Genomic DNA, 17,571 nt, shown 5'->3' with positions numbered 1-17,571 from the left:
TTTTTTCTATCTTCTATCTATATTTCATCCTTGCAATCCACTCTCCCCTCTTTGATACGCTCTCCTCTAGATCTCCCTTCATTCTCTACCTCCCGTCCCTCTGTAAACCTCGAAGGTGAATCGTAATTGATCTGCGAGGTCTCCTTCTTTTTCTTTGTTTTCTTAGGTACGACATCATCCCAATCCATTAACCCCTTTCATTTTTCATTAAAAAAACCCTAATTGACTTGGCAAGTTCATGAACCAAATGTAGCACATTCCAAACTGGGGATTTAACCAATCCCGATAGAGCCATTGACCGAATCTTTGGATTTGGTCAACAAGGACTCTTTGTAATCGCACAGCTTTCTTCACAAGGGATCGCTACAGTTCTTCAATCTATCAATCTACAATGGCCATTGTCAAGTTACATCGAATCAAGGTCTAGGGTTTCAAATGCTTCAGGTTCTTCCCAAATAACTTCCCCTCTCAAGACGATTTTCGTCAATTTTCTATCGAACTTGGTAGCTGTTGAATCGGTGCGTATCGGTGTCAAGAACCTTCCCCGAGATTTGTTGCATTTATGAATGAGGAAGATTTGGTAAGGCCGTCGGCCAGTGGCGGAGACAGTCCGTCTCACCATCCCAGCTGCCGGAGCAATACCTGGACCTCCGGTAGTAGGTCAATACAAAGATAACGCTTTCACCCAGAAATACAAATCTAATTTTTTTGTTCATGTATGGATTATCTTCTATTTTGCCTAAAGTTGATCACAAAATATCCCTCTACAAATCTGATCACTTTCTCTCTCTGAGGAAGTTCACGGCCATGGCCAGCGCCGCTGCCGACGACTTTGTCAAGGGAAAGTTGTTTCTGAACGGCGTCGCAGTTATCACTCTCGATCGCCCAAAAGCTCTCAATGCCATGAATTTAGGTTACATTATTGACTCTCTTTAATATCCATACTGATTTTGACTTACTGAATATTATCGATATTGTAAAATAATTCTTTTGTGACAACATTGGTCTAAACCAGGAAGAAAAATTAGGTAAAATCTATGTTTGATTCAGATTATAGGATTTGACATATGGACCTTCTGATGGTGTACTGACTTTAATTTGTGGAAGAACAACTTGATACATGACCTACGATCTCTCTGTCTCTCTTTGTATTTCAAGCTTAGGTTTAGGAAACTTGAAATTGGATGCATTTGATGTTAATCTCTGATTTAGGAGTTAGTTTTGCGTTAATTCTTATGGGTCATTATGCTTGTGATTTAGAGATCATTACATATCTTCTAGTTGTAGATTGATACATGATATGTTGAACCCTAATATTTCCTTACCATTGAAGTTGATGATTGTATTTCTTTACACAGATAACATACGAATTTTGAAACCAACATTTTTCTATTGAATACAGATATGGATTTTAAGTACGTAAGTTTTCTTGATGAATGGGAAGTCAACCCAAAAGTCAAATGTGTCCTGGTTTAAGGAAGCTCACCCCATGGCTTCTCATCAGGTAGCAAAGAAAAGGATATTTACTTCTTTTCACAACACAAACATCTCTATGCTTAGTACTCTATCTACAGGTGGTGACGTGAAGCAAATTTCAACCAAAAAATAACTCTCATATATTATCGAGGTCGTGTTTTGTTGTCAAATTATTTTTCAAATCTTTTATCAACTTTGTTATACCAACATTTATCTTGATTATGGCTAACCCAACTCAACCCATAATTCTAGAAGTAGTTATTTTGCTATTTTGGTTGTTTAGCTTGGATAGGAAGAACTTCATTTGCTAATATGAAGCTTTCTGGTTATCTTTCCATTTGAATACAATCCATTCTTGTCAATACAACTCTGTGCTTGTTTGTTTACAGTTAAACTTATCAATTGGTTCCATTGTCGGGAATCGAACTCGGGTCGCCTCGGTACAACTTGACTCCACACTCACTTTATGCAGCTATGTCAGTGGGTCTAGAAACTGAAACCTTAATAGCTGTGTTGAACAAGCTTTCAAAGACGAAGATCCCTAAGAGATGATCGATTTCATTCATGCTTCAACATCCAATTATGGAAAAGTAAAGCTTGTACTGAAAAAGAATCGTTACCTAATTGAATCTCCTCTCCTTTCCCAGAAGCAAGACTTCTTATTCTTTTCTTAATCTTTAACCAACAGATTGTACATGGGTGGATATTCAAATATTCAACTATTAGTTCTATTATCTGATTGGTGTTTGCAGGTATTTAAGAGAATATTAAGCGATAAAGTCATATCTCGAGCGAGGATTTAAAATGAGGTTGTAGTTATTATTATTATTATTATCATTCCTCTTTTTCATCAACATAAAAGCCTTACAATAATCTTACTCATACCTGTTACCTCTATGCTTAATGGAGAAGAAGGGATCTCCATGTTGAAGCAACAACTTCTTGAAAATGTCAGTTTCCTATTTTACCCTTGTACATTAAGAATGGATTATTATTTTTATTTGTTTATTTATCTATATGGCAGGTGTCTAGAAAGATTATTAAAGTTGAGGAGAAGCATGCAAAGGGATGGGGTGGTGAGAATGCTTATCATGTGAAAGGGTATCGGTATTTGCTAGTGGATGGTGACATGAATATTTCAAGGGCGTCCCCACCTGGAAAAGTAACAACCCTAATGGAGGTCAGAATGGTCATTTCCCACGGTATCAGTTTTCCATTCAGACACATAAAAAGATGAAATAAAATATTTATTTTGACAGGAACCATTGCTTGCTATAAATAAGTTTTCCATATAATTGTTATAATTTCCTCTTGACAAAAAATCGACAAAAAACTAAAAGGGTATTTTAGTCATTTGGTAATATACAAAAAATCGAGGAAAGGGTAGTTCAGTCATTAGGTAATTTACAGTTGATGAAAATTTCCTTTTTGACAAACACCGAAAGGGTATTTTAGTCATTTGTTTTTATAATTTTCTTTTGACAAAATTGGCAAAAAAATTGAAAGGGTATGCTAGTCAGTCATTTGGTTCACACTTGATGAAGAATTTCCATTGTTAAAATCAACAAAAAAAAAAAACTGAAAATCTGGTAACATAGAATTATTATAATCTATCTCCTTCTGACCAAAAAAAAAAACTGAAAGGGTATTTTAGTCATTTGGTAATGTACAGTTGTTGTAATTTCCTTTTGACAACATCGACAAAAAGGTAAAATGTATTTCAGTCTTTTGGTGGTATACAATTGTTGAAGTTTGTTGTTGTGTTCCAGTATATCCCCGGTGACCACAAGCCACCACCGAAGGACCACCGTTGAACACCCTTAAAATCCGGTGGCCACTACCCACAGAAAAGGTAAGGATGCTTTGATTTGTTTTTTTACTGATTTGTTGTTTTTCGGTGACCACTAGCCACCACCGGAAGACCAAATGTTAAGCCAACCCGGAGAAATCCCGCTGCCAGTGCCATATAACAGGTATGTTTTTTTATGTTATTTTATTTTGGTTGGATAATCTTATAAATTTCTGATATCTTGTATGCCTCGTATGATTATTTGTATAATTGTTTGAAATTGATTGTGTGAAAGTCATCTACTAAAGCAAGGTTGGTATAAGAGTTGATGATGAGAACATTGTTCCAAGACCTTCAGTGAGTTATGGTGATGTCCCTTATTAGCAATGTAGTATTAGGTTATATAGTTAGTGATGATTATTTGTATTTGACATTTTAGTGCAATGAATTATCTTTCTTATTTACTGTATTTTATTTTGTATTTTGTATGACATTAACTTTTGTGCAATGGATTGCATATTTTGTATATGGTATTTTATTTTCTATTATGAGACATGAAATGCAAATTTAATTTGAAAATTAGTAAATCTATAAATAAGTTTTTTAAAAATAAAAATAAAAATTACGATACGCAAAAATGTGTGTCATCTTCATTTATGACATGGTCTTTCTTGACAGCGGCTTTAATGATACGCATTGCGTGTCATAAATGCGCGTCGCCTCTCGTTATGACATGACCTTCCTTGACGCGCATTTGCGCGTCGTCTGAGCGTTTTACGACGCGCAATGAGCGTCGTAAAAGGCATTTTTTCTAGTAGTGTGATTTATGACAACCGACTAATTGAACAAATAAAATCAGTCCAGGCTCGGTCGAGCACTTAGGGTTGTCATCACTAAATCATCGAGGGGACCACAGATATCGCTTTTATCCCTCAAGGGTACAAGGAATGGATAAACTTCGACTCATATACTTGCTCTATCTACTCATCAAATCACACAACAATGCGCTTTATAACACCAAGTTACTGGTGCGTTTTCACATTATCAATGTGTAACCGACTTGTAGAATGCAACTCATATCTCTCTGTTTGAAGAATATAAGATATTATCGTCTCATGATCACTCGTGATAAAATCCTTGAAGTGATTCAAATGAGCATAGGTTTAATCCAATACTCGAATCTTATTCCAAGAGTGCTCATGAATACTGCAGCTATGTCTAAAACACCTAGACATACTACAGACCCATTCATGACAGTCTTGCTTCAATACCTACTTCCAAAGTATGATCGACTGTGGATGGTTTGAATAACCTAGTTATTCGGGAAGTCAAAACATGCACAGTGAAACACAAGAATAGTACTAATCCTAGATGGCCCCAAAACTTTTGAGTTATATTGATTACTCATTATTCATTGTATAATGTTTTGAATAATCAACTTAATACTTGAACTAAAACTATAGGCATGTCATGCTCCAAGCATGCACACTATGTTTATCTATGGTCTTTTTTTTGTGAAATATATCAATTGATAACATTTCAATGATGCTCATTTCATAACTCCAAATCCTTTTGACAAATGTAAGAATACAAGATTCTTTGCCAATCTGTTAGACTCTAAACTTATATGCAATGATCCTCTTGTAATGACTATGCACAAAAAAGTCACAAAGACTTGGCTACAGACACTACAAAGTATTCCAATGGAGAGCAATTCCATGGAAACGAAGTCTCACATTCAAATGACATTCCTTTGAACATCCTTCTTGCATTAAGTTTTCTAATCTTACACAAATTTAATGAATAACTTCCACCTATGGAAACATTTCCATATTTCCATTTTAACTATCACTTCTGAACAAGAGTTGCCTCTTTTCAGAATATGTCAATATGATTCTTCCAAAATTAACACTATACTTCCAACTGTCCATGAGCAACCAATCTTTGGTAAACCTCTGATTGTCCTCGACAATTGTTTAATCATTTTAGTCACATCCAATTCTATTCCTTTTTCCCTTTTAATGCCCTAGGCATTTGGAATAATTAGAACGGATGAATATTACAACACATGTAATCGATCCTATATTCGCAATATATGGGACACGATTCATGATATCTCATATAAAGACATGATACTAGACCAGTCTTTTGCTATAATATTTCTATTTTCCATGTACTCATAATTCGAATTATGGAAAAGGATGTCGTAATGATAATCGAATTTTAGAACGCAAATAATATATTCATATACATAATTTCCTTATGTTAACCATTCCAACATAACATTAATATATATATATATATATATATATATATATATATATATATATATATATACTTGACTAAATTTGATTAAAATCTCAATCTAAGCTTTTAGAATTAGAATGAAGTATGAATTCATCTCCCTTAATTATAACAAACCAACTTTTCAAACCCTGCAACTTGGCAAATTGAAACATTTGTTTTCTATAATTAACATTGCCTAACTTGCAACACTTACCATAATAATCATGCTCCCACTAACTTGATAATTATTAGCATAACACTAATGTTCCCAGTAGCTTTGACATGTACCCAGAAATCAGTTGGACTTCTAGAAATCAATACTTTATTGACTTTCTTACCAAAGTTCGGATTTCTGATACGAAATTCTTTGATAAGACTTTATCAAAATCATACACCTTTCCTTAGATAGCCCACATGTGTGTCTAAACAATTATGAAGAGGGATGTCGTAATCATAATGTTTAGACATTTTGCCCCTTCTCACAATTCGAATTATGAAGAGGGATGTCGTAATCATAATTGAATTTGAGAAAGCAAATATCACAACTACTATCTTCTTAAAATCTACTTAGTGAAAGCGTTTCCTCACAATCATTTTCATGAATCGAAGAGAAACCTTATTACACTTAAATTTTATGGTGTATGTGTTCCTATCTATGTGAATTTGTCAAAACATAACCACAAGAGCAGGTTAGTGACAAATCCAAACTCATATGGACTGAACTTGTTCAATCTTAACTTTTTGCCACCTGGCAGCACAAGGGCCTACCATTGTTTCCAAGTAGTTATGCAAACAACTGAGAACTCATAGAACACACATGCATAGTCAAATTTTAACTGGAATGGGCACAGAAACAAGAACATGTCAACACGATAGACTATAAAGCTCAAATCGTGTGCTAGTGATAAACAATACCCTTGATTAGTTCTTGAAACTTTTCAAGATCTTTAAGACTCCCACTGACCTCTTGGCATATAAGATTCTCTTGTCAAGAACCATTCCTTGACAAAGCAAATATTCAAGAGTTAGTGCAGATTCTTATCAAGACAAACACTTCACACAATTGGCTTTAGTTGGTCTTTGTTTTATCCAAAACATCACAACTCATCAATTTCAAATGTACAAGAGTAGAAAACATTTTACTCTACATTTGATAAGTGTTTTAAACCTTCTTAACATTATGTTGCTCAAGGCTCGATCTTGGAGTATTACTCTAAGACTCAATTTTGGAACGAGGTATGATTCATCTTTTGATTTAACCATTTCAACAATTCACGATTCCTCTTGTTAGTCAAACAATTGCACCAAGATGTCCTTAGAGGATCAATTGTGACATAGTTTTCCCTAAAGACAATAATGTTTATACACATATTATGTATTATGTAATATATAACATATAATATCAAAATTCTCTACAGTACTGGACATATGGTGATTCTTGAACCTGTTCTTCGTATATATGTTTTCAAACTTGTACTTCATCAGAGGATTTTCGAGATTGGTAACTATCTTTGATAAAAATATGACTTTAAATTGGAAGATTTCATTAATAGAGTTTGAAAATACATACCTGTTCAAAAATAACTAATTTCGGTACTGGATGGTTATTTCCAAAATTTACAAAGAGTTGAAGTTATTTTTCGTGATATAAATATATGGATTGAGGTTGTTTTGGTGATTGTTTTTTTTTTTTTTTTTTTTTTTTGGCTGTTAGATATGCAAAAGGGCATTGATAGGGTTTCAAGATAAGAGAATTTTTTATGATTTCATTTGTATAGAGTTATTCAACTGATGTCAAATATCAAGCGATACATACCAGATAATCAGATATATAGCTAAATAAAGGTTAGCCTGATGCAATATGTACAAAGAAAACAATGTTATCAAGATATAATTATTTGAATTTATAGATTAGGTCTGGTTAAGCATTATATCCATCGATTGGACTCTCAATTTGTTTTGATCCTATTATAATAATTGGTACAACTTTGGACACACATAATAGAAAATTTTCATGTTTCGATTTTAAAAGAAAATTTACATCGAGATTTAAAGTTAGGATTAGGTTGATGATCCGACAAACAAAGCGACAATATCAAAAGGAGGGTGTCTTTAAGAATAGAGGAAATTGGGGTCCACCATTATGCAAGACATGAAGAGCCCACATGTTCTCCAAAGAAACTGGTGAAGTACTAGGTAATTACAAATCATTAGGTGAAAACTTGTTTTTATTGGACCTTTATATAGTTAAGTTTTTAAAAATGTTACTCCCTTCGTCCCAATATTAGACCATCCGTTATATCCACCACATACCACATATATGGTGGGTGTCATATCAGCACCACATTCCATTACCACTAACATGTGATACCTACCACTAACACACCACTCCACATCATTATTTTTATTTTTTTTAATTCAAAAATACAATAAAATTACTTTTTTTTTTTAATTCAAAAATTACAATAAAATTATATTTTTTATAATTAAAAAGCATTCATTTTTTTATAACTATTTTTTCATTAATTATAAAAATAAAATAACAACTTTAAAATACATTACTTAGTTAATCTAGAAAAAAAAACATTACATTAATAAGAAAACGAACAAACGTACATATAAAAATCCTAATCGTCGTTCATGCTATTTTGATACAAATGTTCCGCGACATCTTCTCGAAGATTGAAACACGTTTCACTGTTATGAATTTCAACAACTCGCTCTAAAAAAACATTCGTTCCGGGTACGAACTCCTCAATTGGAACGACAACGTCGTTCGGATCATACATGCAAATCGCTCGACCTTCATCTTCAATAATCATATTATGCATTATAATACATGCTAGGACCATTCGTTTAATTCTTTCTTTATCCCAGAGTCGTGTAGCATATTTCACTATATGCCATGTTTGCTTAAGGACTCCAAATGCCCTCTCGATATCCTTTCTCGCCGATTCCTGTTTTTTTTGTAAAAAATTTTGCTTTTTCACTTCGAGGAACCGAGTATGCCTTCATCAATGTAGAATAATCCGGGTATATCCCATCACCAAGGTAGTAACCGTATTTGTACGCGTGCCCGTTTACCGTGAACGTCATATCAGGTGCTTTGTCGGTCCAAATATGGTTGAAAAGTGGAGACTGACCAAGAACATTAAGGTCGTTGTTAGACCCCGCTAATCCAAAAAAGGCATGCCATATCCACAAATCTTGAGATGCAACAGCTTCTAGGATGATAGTTGGTTCACCTATATCTTCTCGAGTGAACTGACCACGCCATGCAGTTGGACATTTTTCCCAAGCCACATGCGTACAATCTAGACTGCCAAGCATACCAGGAAATCCATGCCTCTCTTCATGAGCTGAATATAATCTCTCAATATCACGTTGAGTAGGTTTACGCAAATATTCTTCGTGAAAAACCTCATAAACACATGCAGAAAACCAATCTACGCATTCAACTGCGGTCCTCTCGGATACTTTCAAGTATTCGTTAGATGCATCAAATGCTATACCGTATCCTAAATACCATAGAGCAGCCGCACATTTTTGTATACTACTAAAACCCATTCTTCCTCTAGCATCGGGTTTTTGTTTGAAAAAATCATAACGAGATTCTAAAGCATTACTAATACGTAAAAATATAGCCTTATTCAGACGGAAACGACGTTCGAATGAGTCGTCATTATAAAGACAATTATTGGCAAAGTAATCACGTACCAATAAGTCGTGTGCAGCTTGGCGATCACGATTGACGACCGCCCTTGTACGCGCTGCATTCGAACTTTCTTCGGCATGAACGTGTTGCACAACATTGAAGAATGTCTCGACGAATTCTACGTCGTCATCCAAATCAAAACTTTTTAAAAATTCCATATGTATTGTGGGATCCATGTGTATGTGTTTTGTGGTTTTAGAGAATAGAATGGGGTGTAAATTTTGGTATAATAGAAGTGTTATTTATATTAGTAAATTGTGTTTGAAAAAAAAAAAGAAACGGCCAAAATAGCCGTTCAACGGCCAAAAAGTTTGAACACCAATCACAATTCTCGTTTGAGTCCGTCGTCGGGAACACGAATGACAACGACCACGACTAACCACGAACCACCGGGGCGGTGTGCACGAGCGTGGTTCGTGGCCACCTCAACCACGAAGTGGCTCGTGGTTAGTATGCCATTCGGCCTTATTGTCCACAGACAAAAAATACACAGATTAAGAAAAGCATTAATTACCACTAACTTTATATAATAAAATGACAGTTTTGACCTTACTTTGCATTTAATGTTACATTAAATTCTTCGTTGGTTAAGTAATAATGAGGGGGGTATTTTGGTAAAAATGTTATTTATTTTTAGAAGTGGACTATTATTTTGGGACAAACCAAAAAGGAAAGATAGACTATACTTTTGGGACGGAGGGAATATTATTAGTTATCGATTACAAATTTGATGAAACATAAATATTTTAGAGGGTTTTGTTAAAATTAATTGATAATTTATAGTTGGAAGTTGAAAGCTGATATCTAATAGCTGATATCCGTGTTAAGTTACGGGTGCAAATGATTAATTTCAAAAATTAGTTTGTAGAAACGATTAGTTTTTTTTATGCAAATAGCCTATTACATCTAAACAATTATTAATAATTGTCATGCTAACATAATACAATGGAGGATCCAAGCTCTGTTCTGAATTCCTTCAAAGATAATATTTCTTGAAGGAAACCCCTAAAAGGAGTAAGTCAAGTGCATGTATCAGTCATGATAATATAAACTTTAGGATCTTTCTAAAATTTAATGTTCTAACAAAGATGGGATCTTCATTTGTTGAAGTGAATTTTAATTTAGAAGTGAGGACTCTCTATTAGTGTTTATTTTCTTGATATGAACATAATTATAGTTTTTGCAATGAAGTATTTTTATAACATATGATTTGTTATTATAGATTTAAAATTCAAGTAGAGTATTACTTTTTTTTTCTTAAAAGATTTCTTCTAGTTTCATTATTTAATCCTATAAATAAAAGTTTCAAAACCAACGTCCATTTTTCCTTACAAAAAGAAAAAACAAATAATAACATCAAGAAACATTTTAAAAAAAATACAAAAATACACTAAAACATAAAGACTTGTTTTAAATGTGAAAAAGTTAATTGAAGTTACAAAAATATAGGTCCTTTAAAATTTAACTATATCTTAGAGTAGATTACATTTTTTGTCCAATCACATATGTTTCATCCGAATGGATCAGATACGCACCGAACATAAGCAATGTTAGCCACAAATTTTTGCACATCTACCTCACCTCTTGAAAAGCACACCAACTTGTTTTGTCCCAAAAATAGTGATAAAATTTTTCATTTGAAAGTTTATCAGATGATACATAAATTGTTCAAAAATCAAACACCTAGTTATAATATTCAAAACATCATAGTATAATTATTCATAATGCGAAATCATGACGGGAGGATGTTGTGCCATCACGTCGAGCCATTCCCTTTTCGAATCGGAAGTACCAGAAACCATAAATATAAACTGTAAGCACAAAACTTAGTGATATCTTTAAAGTACCACATACCAAAATATACAAATGTCATGGGCTACCCCCATGGTCTTTCCTTGCAATGTCGAGAGCCAAATCCCAATCTTACATACAAGTTCCATGGGCTATCCCTATGGTCTTTCCTTGCAATAAGGTCCATATATCGGTCTTACATATAAGTGCCAGGGGCCAGATCCTAGTTTTTCATATAATTGCCAGGGACCAGATCCTGGTCTTTCATGCAAGTATCACATAGACAACTAACATTCTACATAAAAAAGTAATGGGTCGGAATTGGTTCCTTTGTCCCACGGATACAGTGAGAAAACTCACCTCACAGACAGATAAGCAAACTAAATAGCATGCCGCTCTGAGATCATGTAACGCCATGTTTCGAATCATTTCCCATTTTGGAGTAGTGATCAGGGATTTGGTATTAGCGGGCTTGGGACCTTGAAGAATTGAGATTTGGACTCATTTGGGAGTGGATGATGTAATTTGGATGATCTGGGTATTCAGTTTGTGTTTTGGAGCCAAAGGGTATTTCGGTAATTTGTCAGCTCGGGCTTTTATGGAAATTGGAGGCTTGTTCGAGAAATTGTAAGGCAAGTATGAGTTGATTAAAGTGTAGAGCTTCTCGTTACCTTTTCATGGATATATGGATCCTTGGAATCGGATTTATAAAGAGGAAGTTATGACCTTTGGAACGTGGTAGGGTTTATGGGGAAACCCTAGTACGCGGGGAGTACTGCTGCGAAGGGTGTTACGTTGGGCGTAATGTTGTGTACACTTAGCGTACTACAAGGGTCAGAACGGAGATGCGATACCTCATACACTTGGCATACGAGGGTCAAAGGAAAAACCCTAATTTGGAAGTTGTACCCAATATAAACTCATTAATGTTGGTTTAGGTGTCTAAGCCCGTAATTATATTTGGTATGTACTTAATTTGATTATGAGCATGGTCTTTTTGGGTTGCCTTCACTCATGCAACTTGATAGGATGACTAGAGGAAAAAGAGAGTAGGATTTATTATATGAATAATAAATTGGTACTTAGAATGATTTTATTAATATATTATAAGATTAATATATTATTTGGAAATCATATTATTAATTAATAATTAATCAGAAATTAATTTAATATTAATTTTGGGATTAAAGGAACTAATTAATAATGGAGAGACTGTTTTGCAAATCATTAATAGTTGTGAAACTGGGCTTAGGACTCCTTGTAAGTGGAGTGGACGAAATTTAAGGGTTACCCCATAAGATTTCATACAAGGGCTTACCAAGGAGGTCCATGGGTTGCTTTGGGCTTAAGTTAGGAACTAGGGTTTCCTTATTCAAGTATAGCTTGAAGACTAAGCAACCTAGCTATATATAAACCTCTTAAACCCTAAGGATTTCGGCCCCTAAGTGATTCTAAGAGAACCTGACCGATTTCATCATCTCTCCAAGTCATCCTTGTTGTGTTGAGTGTTTGTGACTCCATTAGAGGTGCAACACTTGGGGTACTAAGCTTTCAAGCGTCAAGGACTTCAAGGATTGTTCTTGTTATTACAATATAACAAGTGAGGTAATCTTCCAACCCTTTTATATACATGAATTTCGAAATTATGTATGCTAGATCTAGGGTTATGCTTTGGATAATTGATTTGTATGTATAACTTGAGAAAAACCTAGATCCAAAGCAATTAGGGTTGCATGTGCACCATAGGAATGGTGTAATGATCAAAACCCATCAATTAAGTCATTAGGGTTGGCCTCCTTACCAGCCTCCCAAAACCCAAGAAATCGTCTCTAAGCCTCCATGGTCGTAATTTTGAGTTCATGATGTGCATTTTGATATTTTTGGATCATTTCCAAGAATATGGAGTTTGATGCAAGGTTGTGGATCAAGGATGAGCTTGTGGATCTTGATTATGTGCTTCATTTCAAGCTTGTTTAAGTAAAAAGCTTTGATCTTGTTCATTGTTGGCTTAGATCTAGTTTGTATGAGTTTTTTGTTCATTTTGTTCCCAAGAATGAGATCTAGTGGTTTGGTACCACTCCAAGAGCTATGAGTCGCCACACTTGGTGTTTCTGAGGTTCTAGATGCTTAAAGTTGACTCCTTTAGGGTTTGGAATCCCCCATGCATGAGATGGTGTCCATTTGCTGAAAGTATAATGCTTTATTTTGATGTTGGGTTCTTTTGGGGCATGCAAAGTCATCAAGTCAATGACTTTATGGTTCTAGATGTTCTTTAAGAAGTAGATTTGTGGTTTGTACTTCTGGTCTTGAGCATTAAGTTCTTAATGGAGTTTTTGGCTTAATGGATGAGTACGTTGGGCGTACAAGTCTGTACACGCAGCGTTCAAGCCAAATTACATGTACGCTTAGTGTACATCTGAGTACGCCCCGCGTACTCAGCAGCAGGGTTTTGGATTTTGGGCTTCGTGTTGGAATTCCTTTCTTTGGGCTTGGGTGTTTGAGTTCTTAATGAGCCATCTGAGTATAAGTGTCTTGGGCTTTAGGGTAAGGCCCATGTAAAGGGTTTGGGCCTAATTTGGAAAATTGGGCCATATTTTGGCCTTGGTTTGGTTATTTGGCTTTTGGGCCTTGTGGATTATATGGTTTGGGCCTAAGTCTTGGTCCAAACTAGGTGAGGGGTAAATTGTTCATTTACCCTAGTAATGGATTTTTGATTATGGTTTGGGACCTAAATGTTGATTATGTGTTGTTTTGATTTTTGATAGTTCGGGGTTCAGTCAGCCAGCAACCAGATATTTATCTGCGGGATTTAGTAGTGTGAGGTGAGTCTCCTTGCTATTTTTAGCGTGTCGTGGGCACCAATATCAACCCATGGTTTGTTAAGCTTAGTATGCTTATTGTCTGCGTGACTCTTGCATGTGTCATGTGTTTTACGTTTACCGAGCTGGGTCCGATGTCGGGCGGGGCCTGATGCGTATATTGTATGCTAGTTATTTGTATGTATTTTTTATGTTACCGGGTACGACCCGATGATTATGTATGTGTGGTATGAGGTATCTTGGGGAACTCACTAAGCTTTATGCTTACGGTTTTCAGTTTATGTTTCAGGTACTTCGGTTTTCAAATGGAAGAACTCGGGATAACTACAGAGTACACACCACATGATTCCGCACTCTCTGAAGTATTCTGATTTATTGATGTTTTGCTAAATCTAAATTACCTTGGTTTTATGGAAATGATATGTATTAGAGATATATTGATCTAAAAATGAAAATTTGTATGTCATTATTTTTGGGACGTTACAAGTTGGTATCAGAGGCATGGTTTGAGGGATTCGGACACACTCTCGGGTGTGTCTGAACTCAAACTGAGGATTTGGTAAAGTTTTTCAAAAAGAAATATATTTCTAGAAAGGGATTTTCTAAAAGAAGAAAGAGTGTGGTACATGCTATTTAGCCGAGCTCAAGTAAGTTGTCACAACTAGCAATTTTAGCTAGGAAATTCTATTCTCATAAAAAAATCATCTATTATGAGGCTTATATTCTAAGTGAATATCATACCCTATGTTTATTCAACGTCATCCATTTGAATCCAAACTCTTGAATGAAGGTTAAAACCTAATACAATGCATCTCATATGTTCATCTGTGAGTTGAAAACCCTAGACATCCCGGTTCAAGTTCACATTGGACTAGGATTCTCTTATTGGACCTAATGGACCAATAAACCTTCAACTTGAACTATTTTGGGCTTAAAGACCCTAATTGGGTTCTAAATGGACCCACACTCATAAAACTCAACATTTTGGGCCATAATGGGCCTAAAATAAATTTGTTTAACCCTAATGGACCATAAACCCATTCCTTTTACCAAATTGGGTTGTAAATACACTTAAGGACCTAATGGGCCGAAAAACATTATTGGACCTAGGAAATTCGAATAAAGCCAAGAGAGTGAGCCCAACATCATTTTCCTTCACTCCGTTAGGCCCATTCTCGGCCCAAGAAAGAAAAAAAATGGAAAATGAGGATTTGCCTAACACATGACACCTAATCTTTATTTGTTGGATATCCATGCAAGAGTGCATGTATCCATGCACCTCTCCCACCACCATTAATCAAAATCTATATCTCTCTCTCCCTTCTTATTCTCTCAGCCAAAGGAACACACACACACACATTCCACTTTCAAACCTTCTCAAAAATCATCTCAAAAACTCATCTTTCACCCGTCAAAATTTCGAGATTTTTGGGTGCTCTCAAGAGGATCTTCATCTAAATCATCATCTTTGGTAAGTACTTACTTGGATCTATGTTTTAACTTCAAGATTCCATCAAAATCTCTTCTTAATCTACATCATTTCATGATCCATACCCTAGAACTCCATATAACTCGAGATCTACTCAAGGGAAGCTTGCAAGAGCCAAAAGCTTCTTCTTTTCTTCACTAAAATCGAAATCAACAAGCAAGGTGAGTTCATACCCCCTTGTTTTTGGTTTTTACTTGTTTTTGGGGTGAATACAAGTTGATTTGTGTAGATCTATGTGTATATGCATGATTATGTGTGTTTTCCATGAATTATTTGGTGATTATGTGTTGATTTCTTCATTGATCTAAAAATATGTTAAGAACTTGAAGTTTATCACTTGAATCTTCATAAGAACCTTGAGAAAAGTATGTTTTATCACATATACATTTAAACTAGTAGATCTGAGATTTATACACTTTAAACAACACAAATGAGTGTTGTGTTGTAAGATCTATAAATTAAACTCATAAAACAGCCCTTGATAGGAAAGTTTTGGTCCAATCTCGGACTGTTTTGACCCTCTTAATGGAAGTATTTTTCAAAACTGTTTTACATGGATAAAGTTCAGATTTATACCTTTAAAATGACTACTCTCACGTTTTTATACGATTTTTCTACAATTTTTGGCGAATTTTACAAAATTGCCTATCAAATTTGAAATAATTTCCGACCAGCCTGTGAAGGTGGGAAATTTCACACTTGTTAGAAGTCATTAAAAATTATGAGAAAAATCGTGAACAAAGTAGACAAAATTTCCAAAATTCCAGAATTTACGGATCCAAATTTCGACTTACGATGAATTTTCTACGAATTTTCCAACAACTGGGTCAGAAAAGCCCAAAACCAGAAAAATGTGTATTTCCACAAAAATCAAGCCAAAAATGATATTTTTGACAAAAATGGGTTTAAAATGTTATTTTTATCACAAAGTAGTCATCAACACAAGTTTTTAACAAAATTGGAGTTTAAAGTGTCTTTTTTACAAAAATTGGGCCTTAATTGTAAATTTTTGGCTTATCGGGCCAAGAACGTCATTTTTACAAAAAGGTGGGCTTTTTATATCAACTTTGTAAATAATCAAGCTAAAATAAACAAAACAATAACAAACGGGTTAAAAACGACATTCATATCCTTATTGGGTCTGTAAATAATATACATTTTTAGTGGACCTTAGTGTCCTTTTACATGTATATTGGACTCAGGATAGACATTCATATTCCTTTGAGCCTGGAAATAATAGACACGTATAGTGGGCCTCAGTGGTCCACTTACATGTTTATTGGGCATGGGAATGAGTTTTATATGTGTTCTTCTTTCTTTTGCTATTTTAGTGAATACTTGAACCAAAACCAACGATAATTAACAAACAGAATTTTTGATCATTTTCTAGGATTGTTGGGCCTTAGTGGCCCATTTTTATGTGTGAGAGGTCCTGTATACTATTTATATGTTTATTGGGCCTCATTGACCCATTAACAAGTGCGACGGACCTTGGATACTATTTGTGTGCTATTTGGGCCTGTAAATACTTTACATGTGAAATGGGCCTTAGTTGTCCTTTCATATATATTTCGGGCCCATGTTATATAATCTCATTCCATTTGGGTCTTGAAATGATTTACATGTTTAGCGATGCCTTAGTGGTTCATTTACATGGATCGTTGGTCCTGGAATGAGTTTATACCTTTTTCTTCATGTAAATTCGATTAAGGATCTAGCGAGTTTTTGTCGGTTGGCACCTATTAAGTGTACGATCGTAGCCTGTAGTTATAACCAGAGTCTCTTGGAGGGAGAGCGGGGGATTTGTGTATAGATCTATACGGGGTTGACACCCCACGCCTCAGTTGTTCACTATAGTTAGACTAACTCAGTCTAGGGTGAGGAAAACATTATAATCAAAGTCAAAACCGGTGTCCAACGATGCCAAGACAGGCGAAATTGTCATTATATAGTATGGTTATGACGGCTCGCTTAGAGGAATTAACGTTATGAAGTTTACGGAAGACTTTTTTTTACAGGCAACATCGGGTTGTCTGGGAACATTCTCTTTACATGCTTTTACATTCTCTCTACATTCTCTTTACCTTTTTAGTCAAATAAACAATAACATACATGCATTAATACAAGATCTAACACAAACACTAAACAATTTTTCAGAAAATATCGGATTTTCTGGTGGTTTTCAAAGTTATACTGATCATTTTCA

General features: G+C 34.9%; 1 protein-coding gene across 1 annotated transcript; it reads right to left on the bottom strand.

Moving 5' to 3' along the window:
* Window positions 1-8,464: 8,464 nt before the first annotated feature.
* LOC145090089 (uncharacterized) lies at window positions 8,465-9,424 on the bottom strand. The gene has a single exon (XM_079028435.1). The coding sequence runs from the start codon at window positions 9,422-9,424 to the stop codon at window positions 8,465-8,467; it is 960 nt and encodes a 319-aa protein (XP_078884561.1).
* Between the last annotated feature and the right edge of the window lie 8,147 nt (window positions 9,425-17,571).

Source organism: Lactuca serriola, chromosome 2, assembly GCF_051521515.1.
Source record: "Lactuca serriola cultivar US96UC23 chromosome 2, Lser_US96UC23_V15, whole genome shotgun sequence".
NCBI lineage: Eukaryota > Viridiplantae > Streptophyta > Magnoliopsida > Asterales > Asteraceae > Lactuca > Lactuca serriola.
This window is presented reverse-complemented; position numbering and strand designations above follow the sequence as displayed.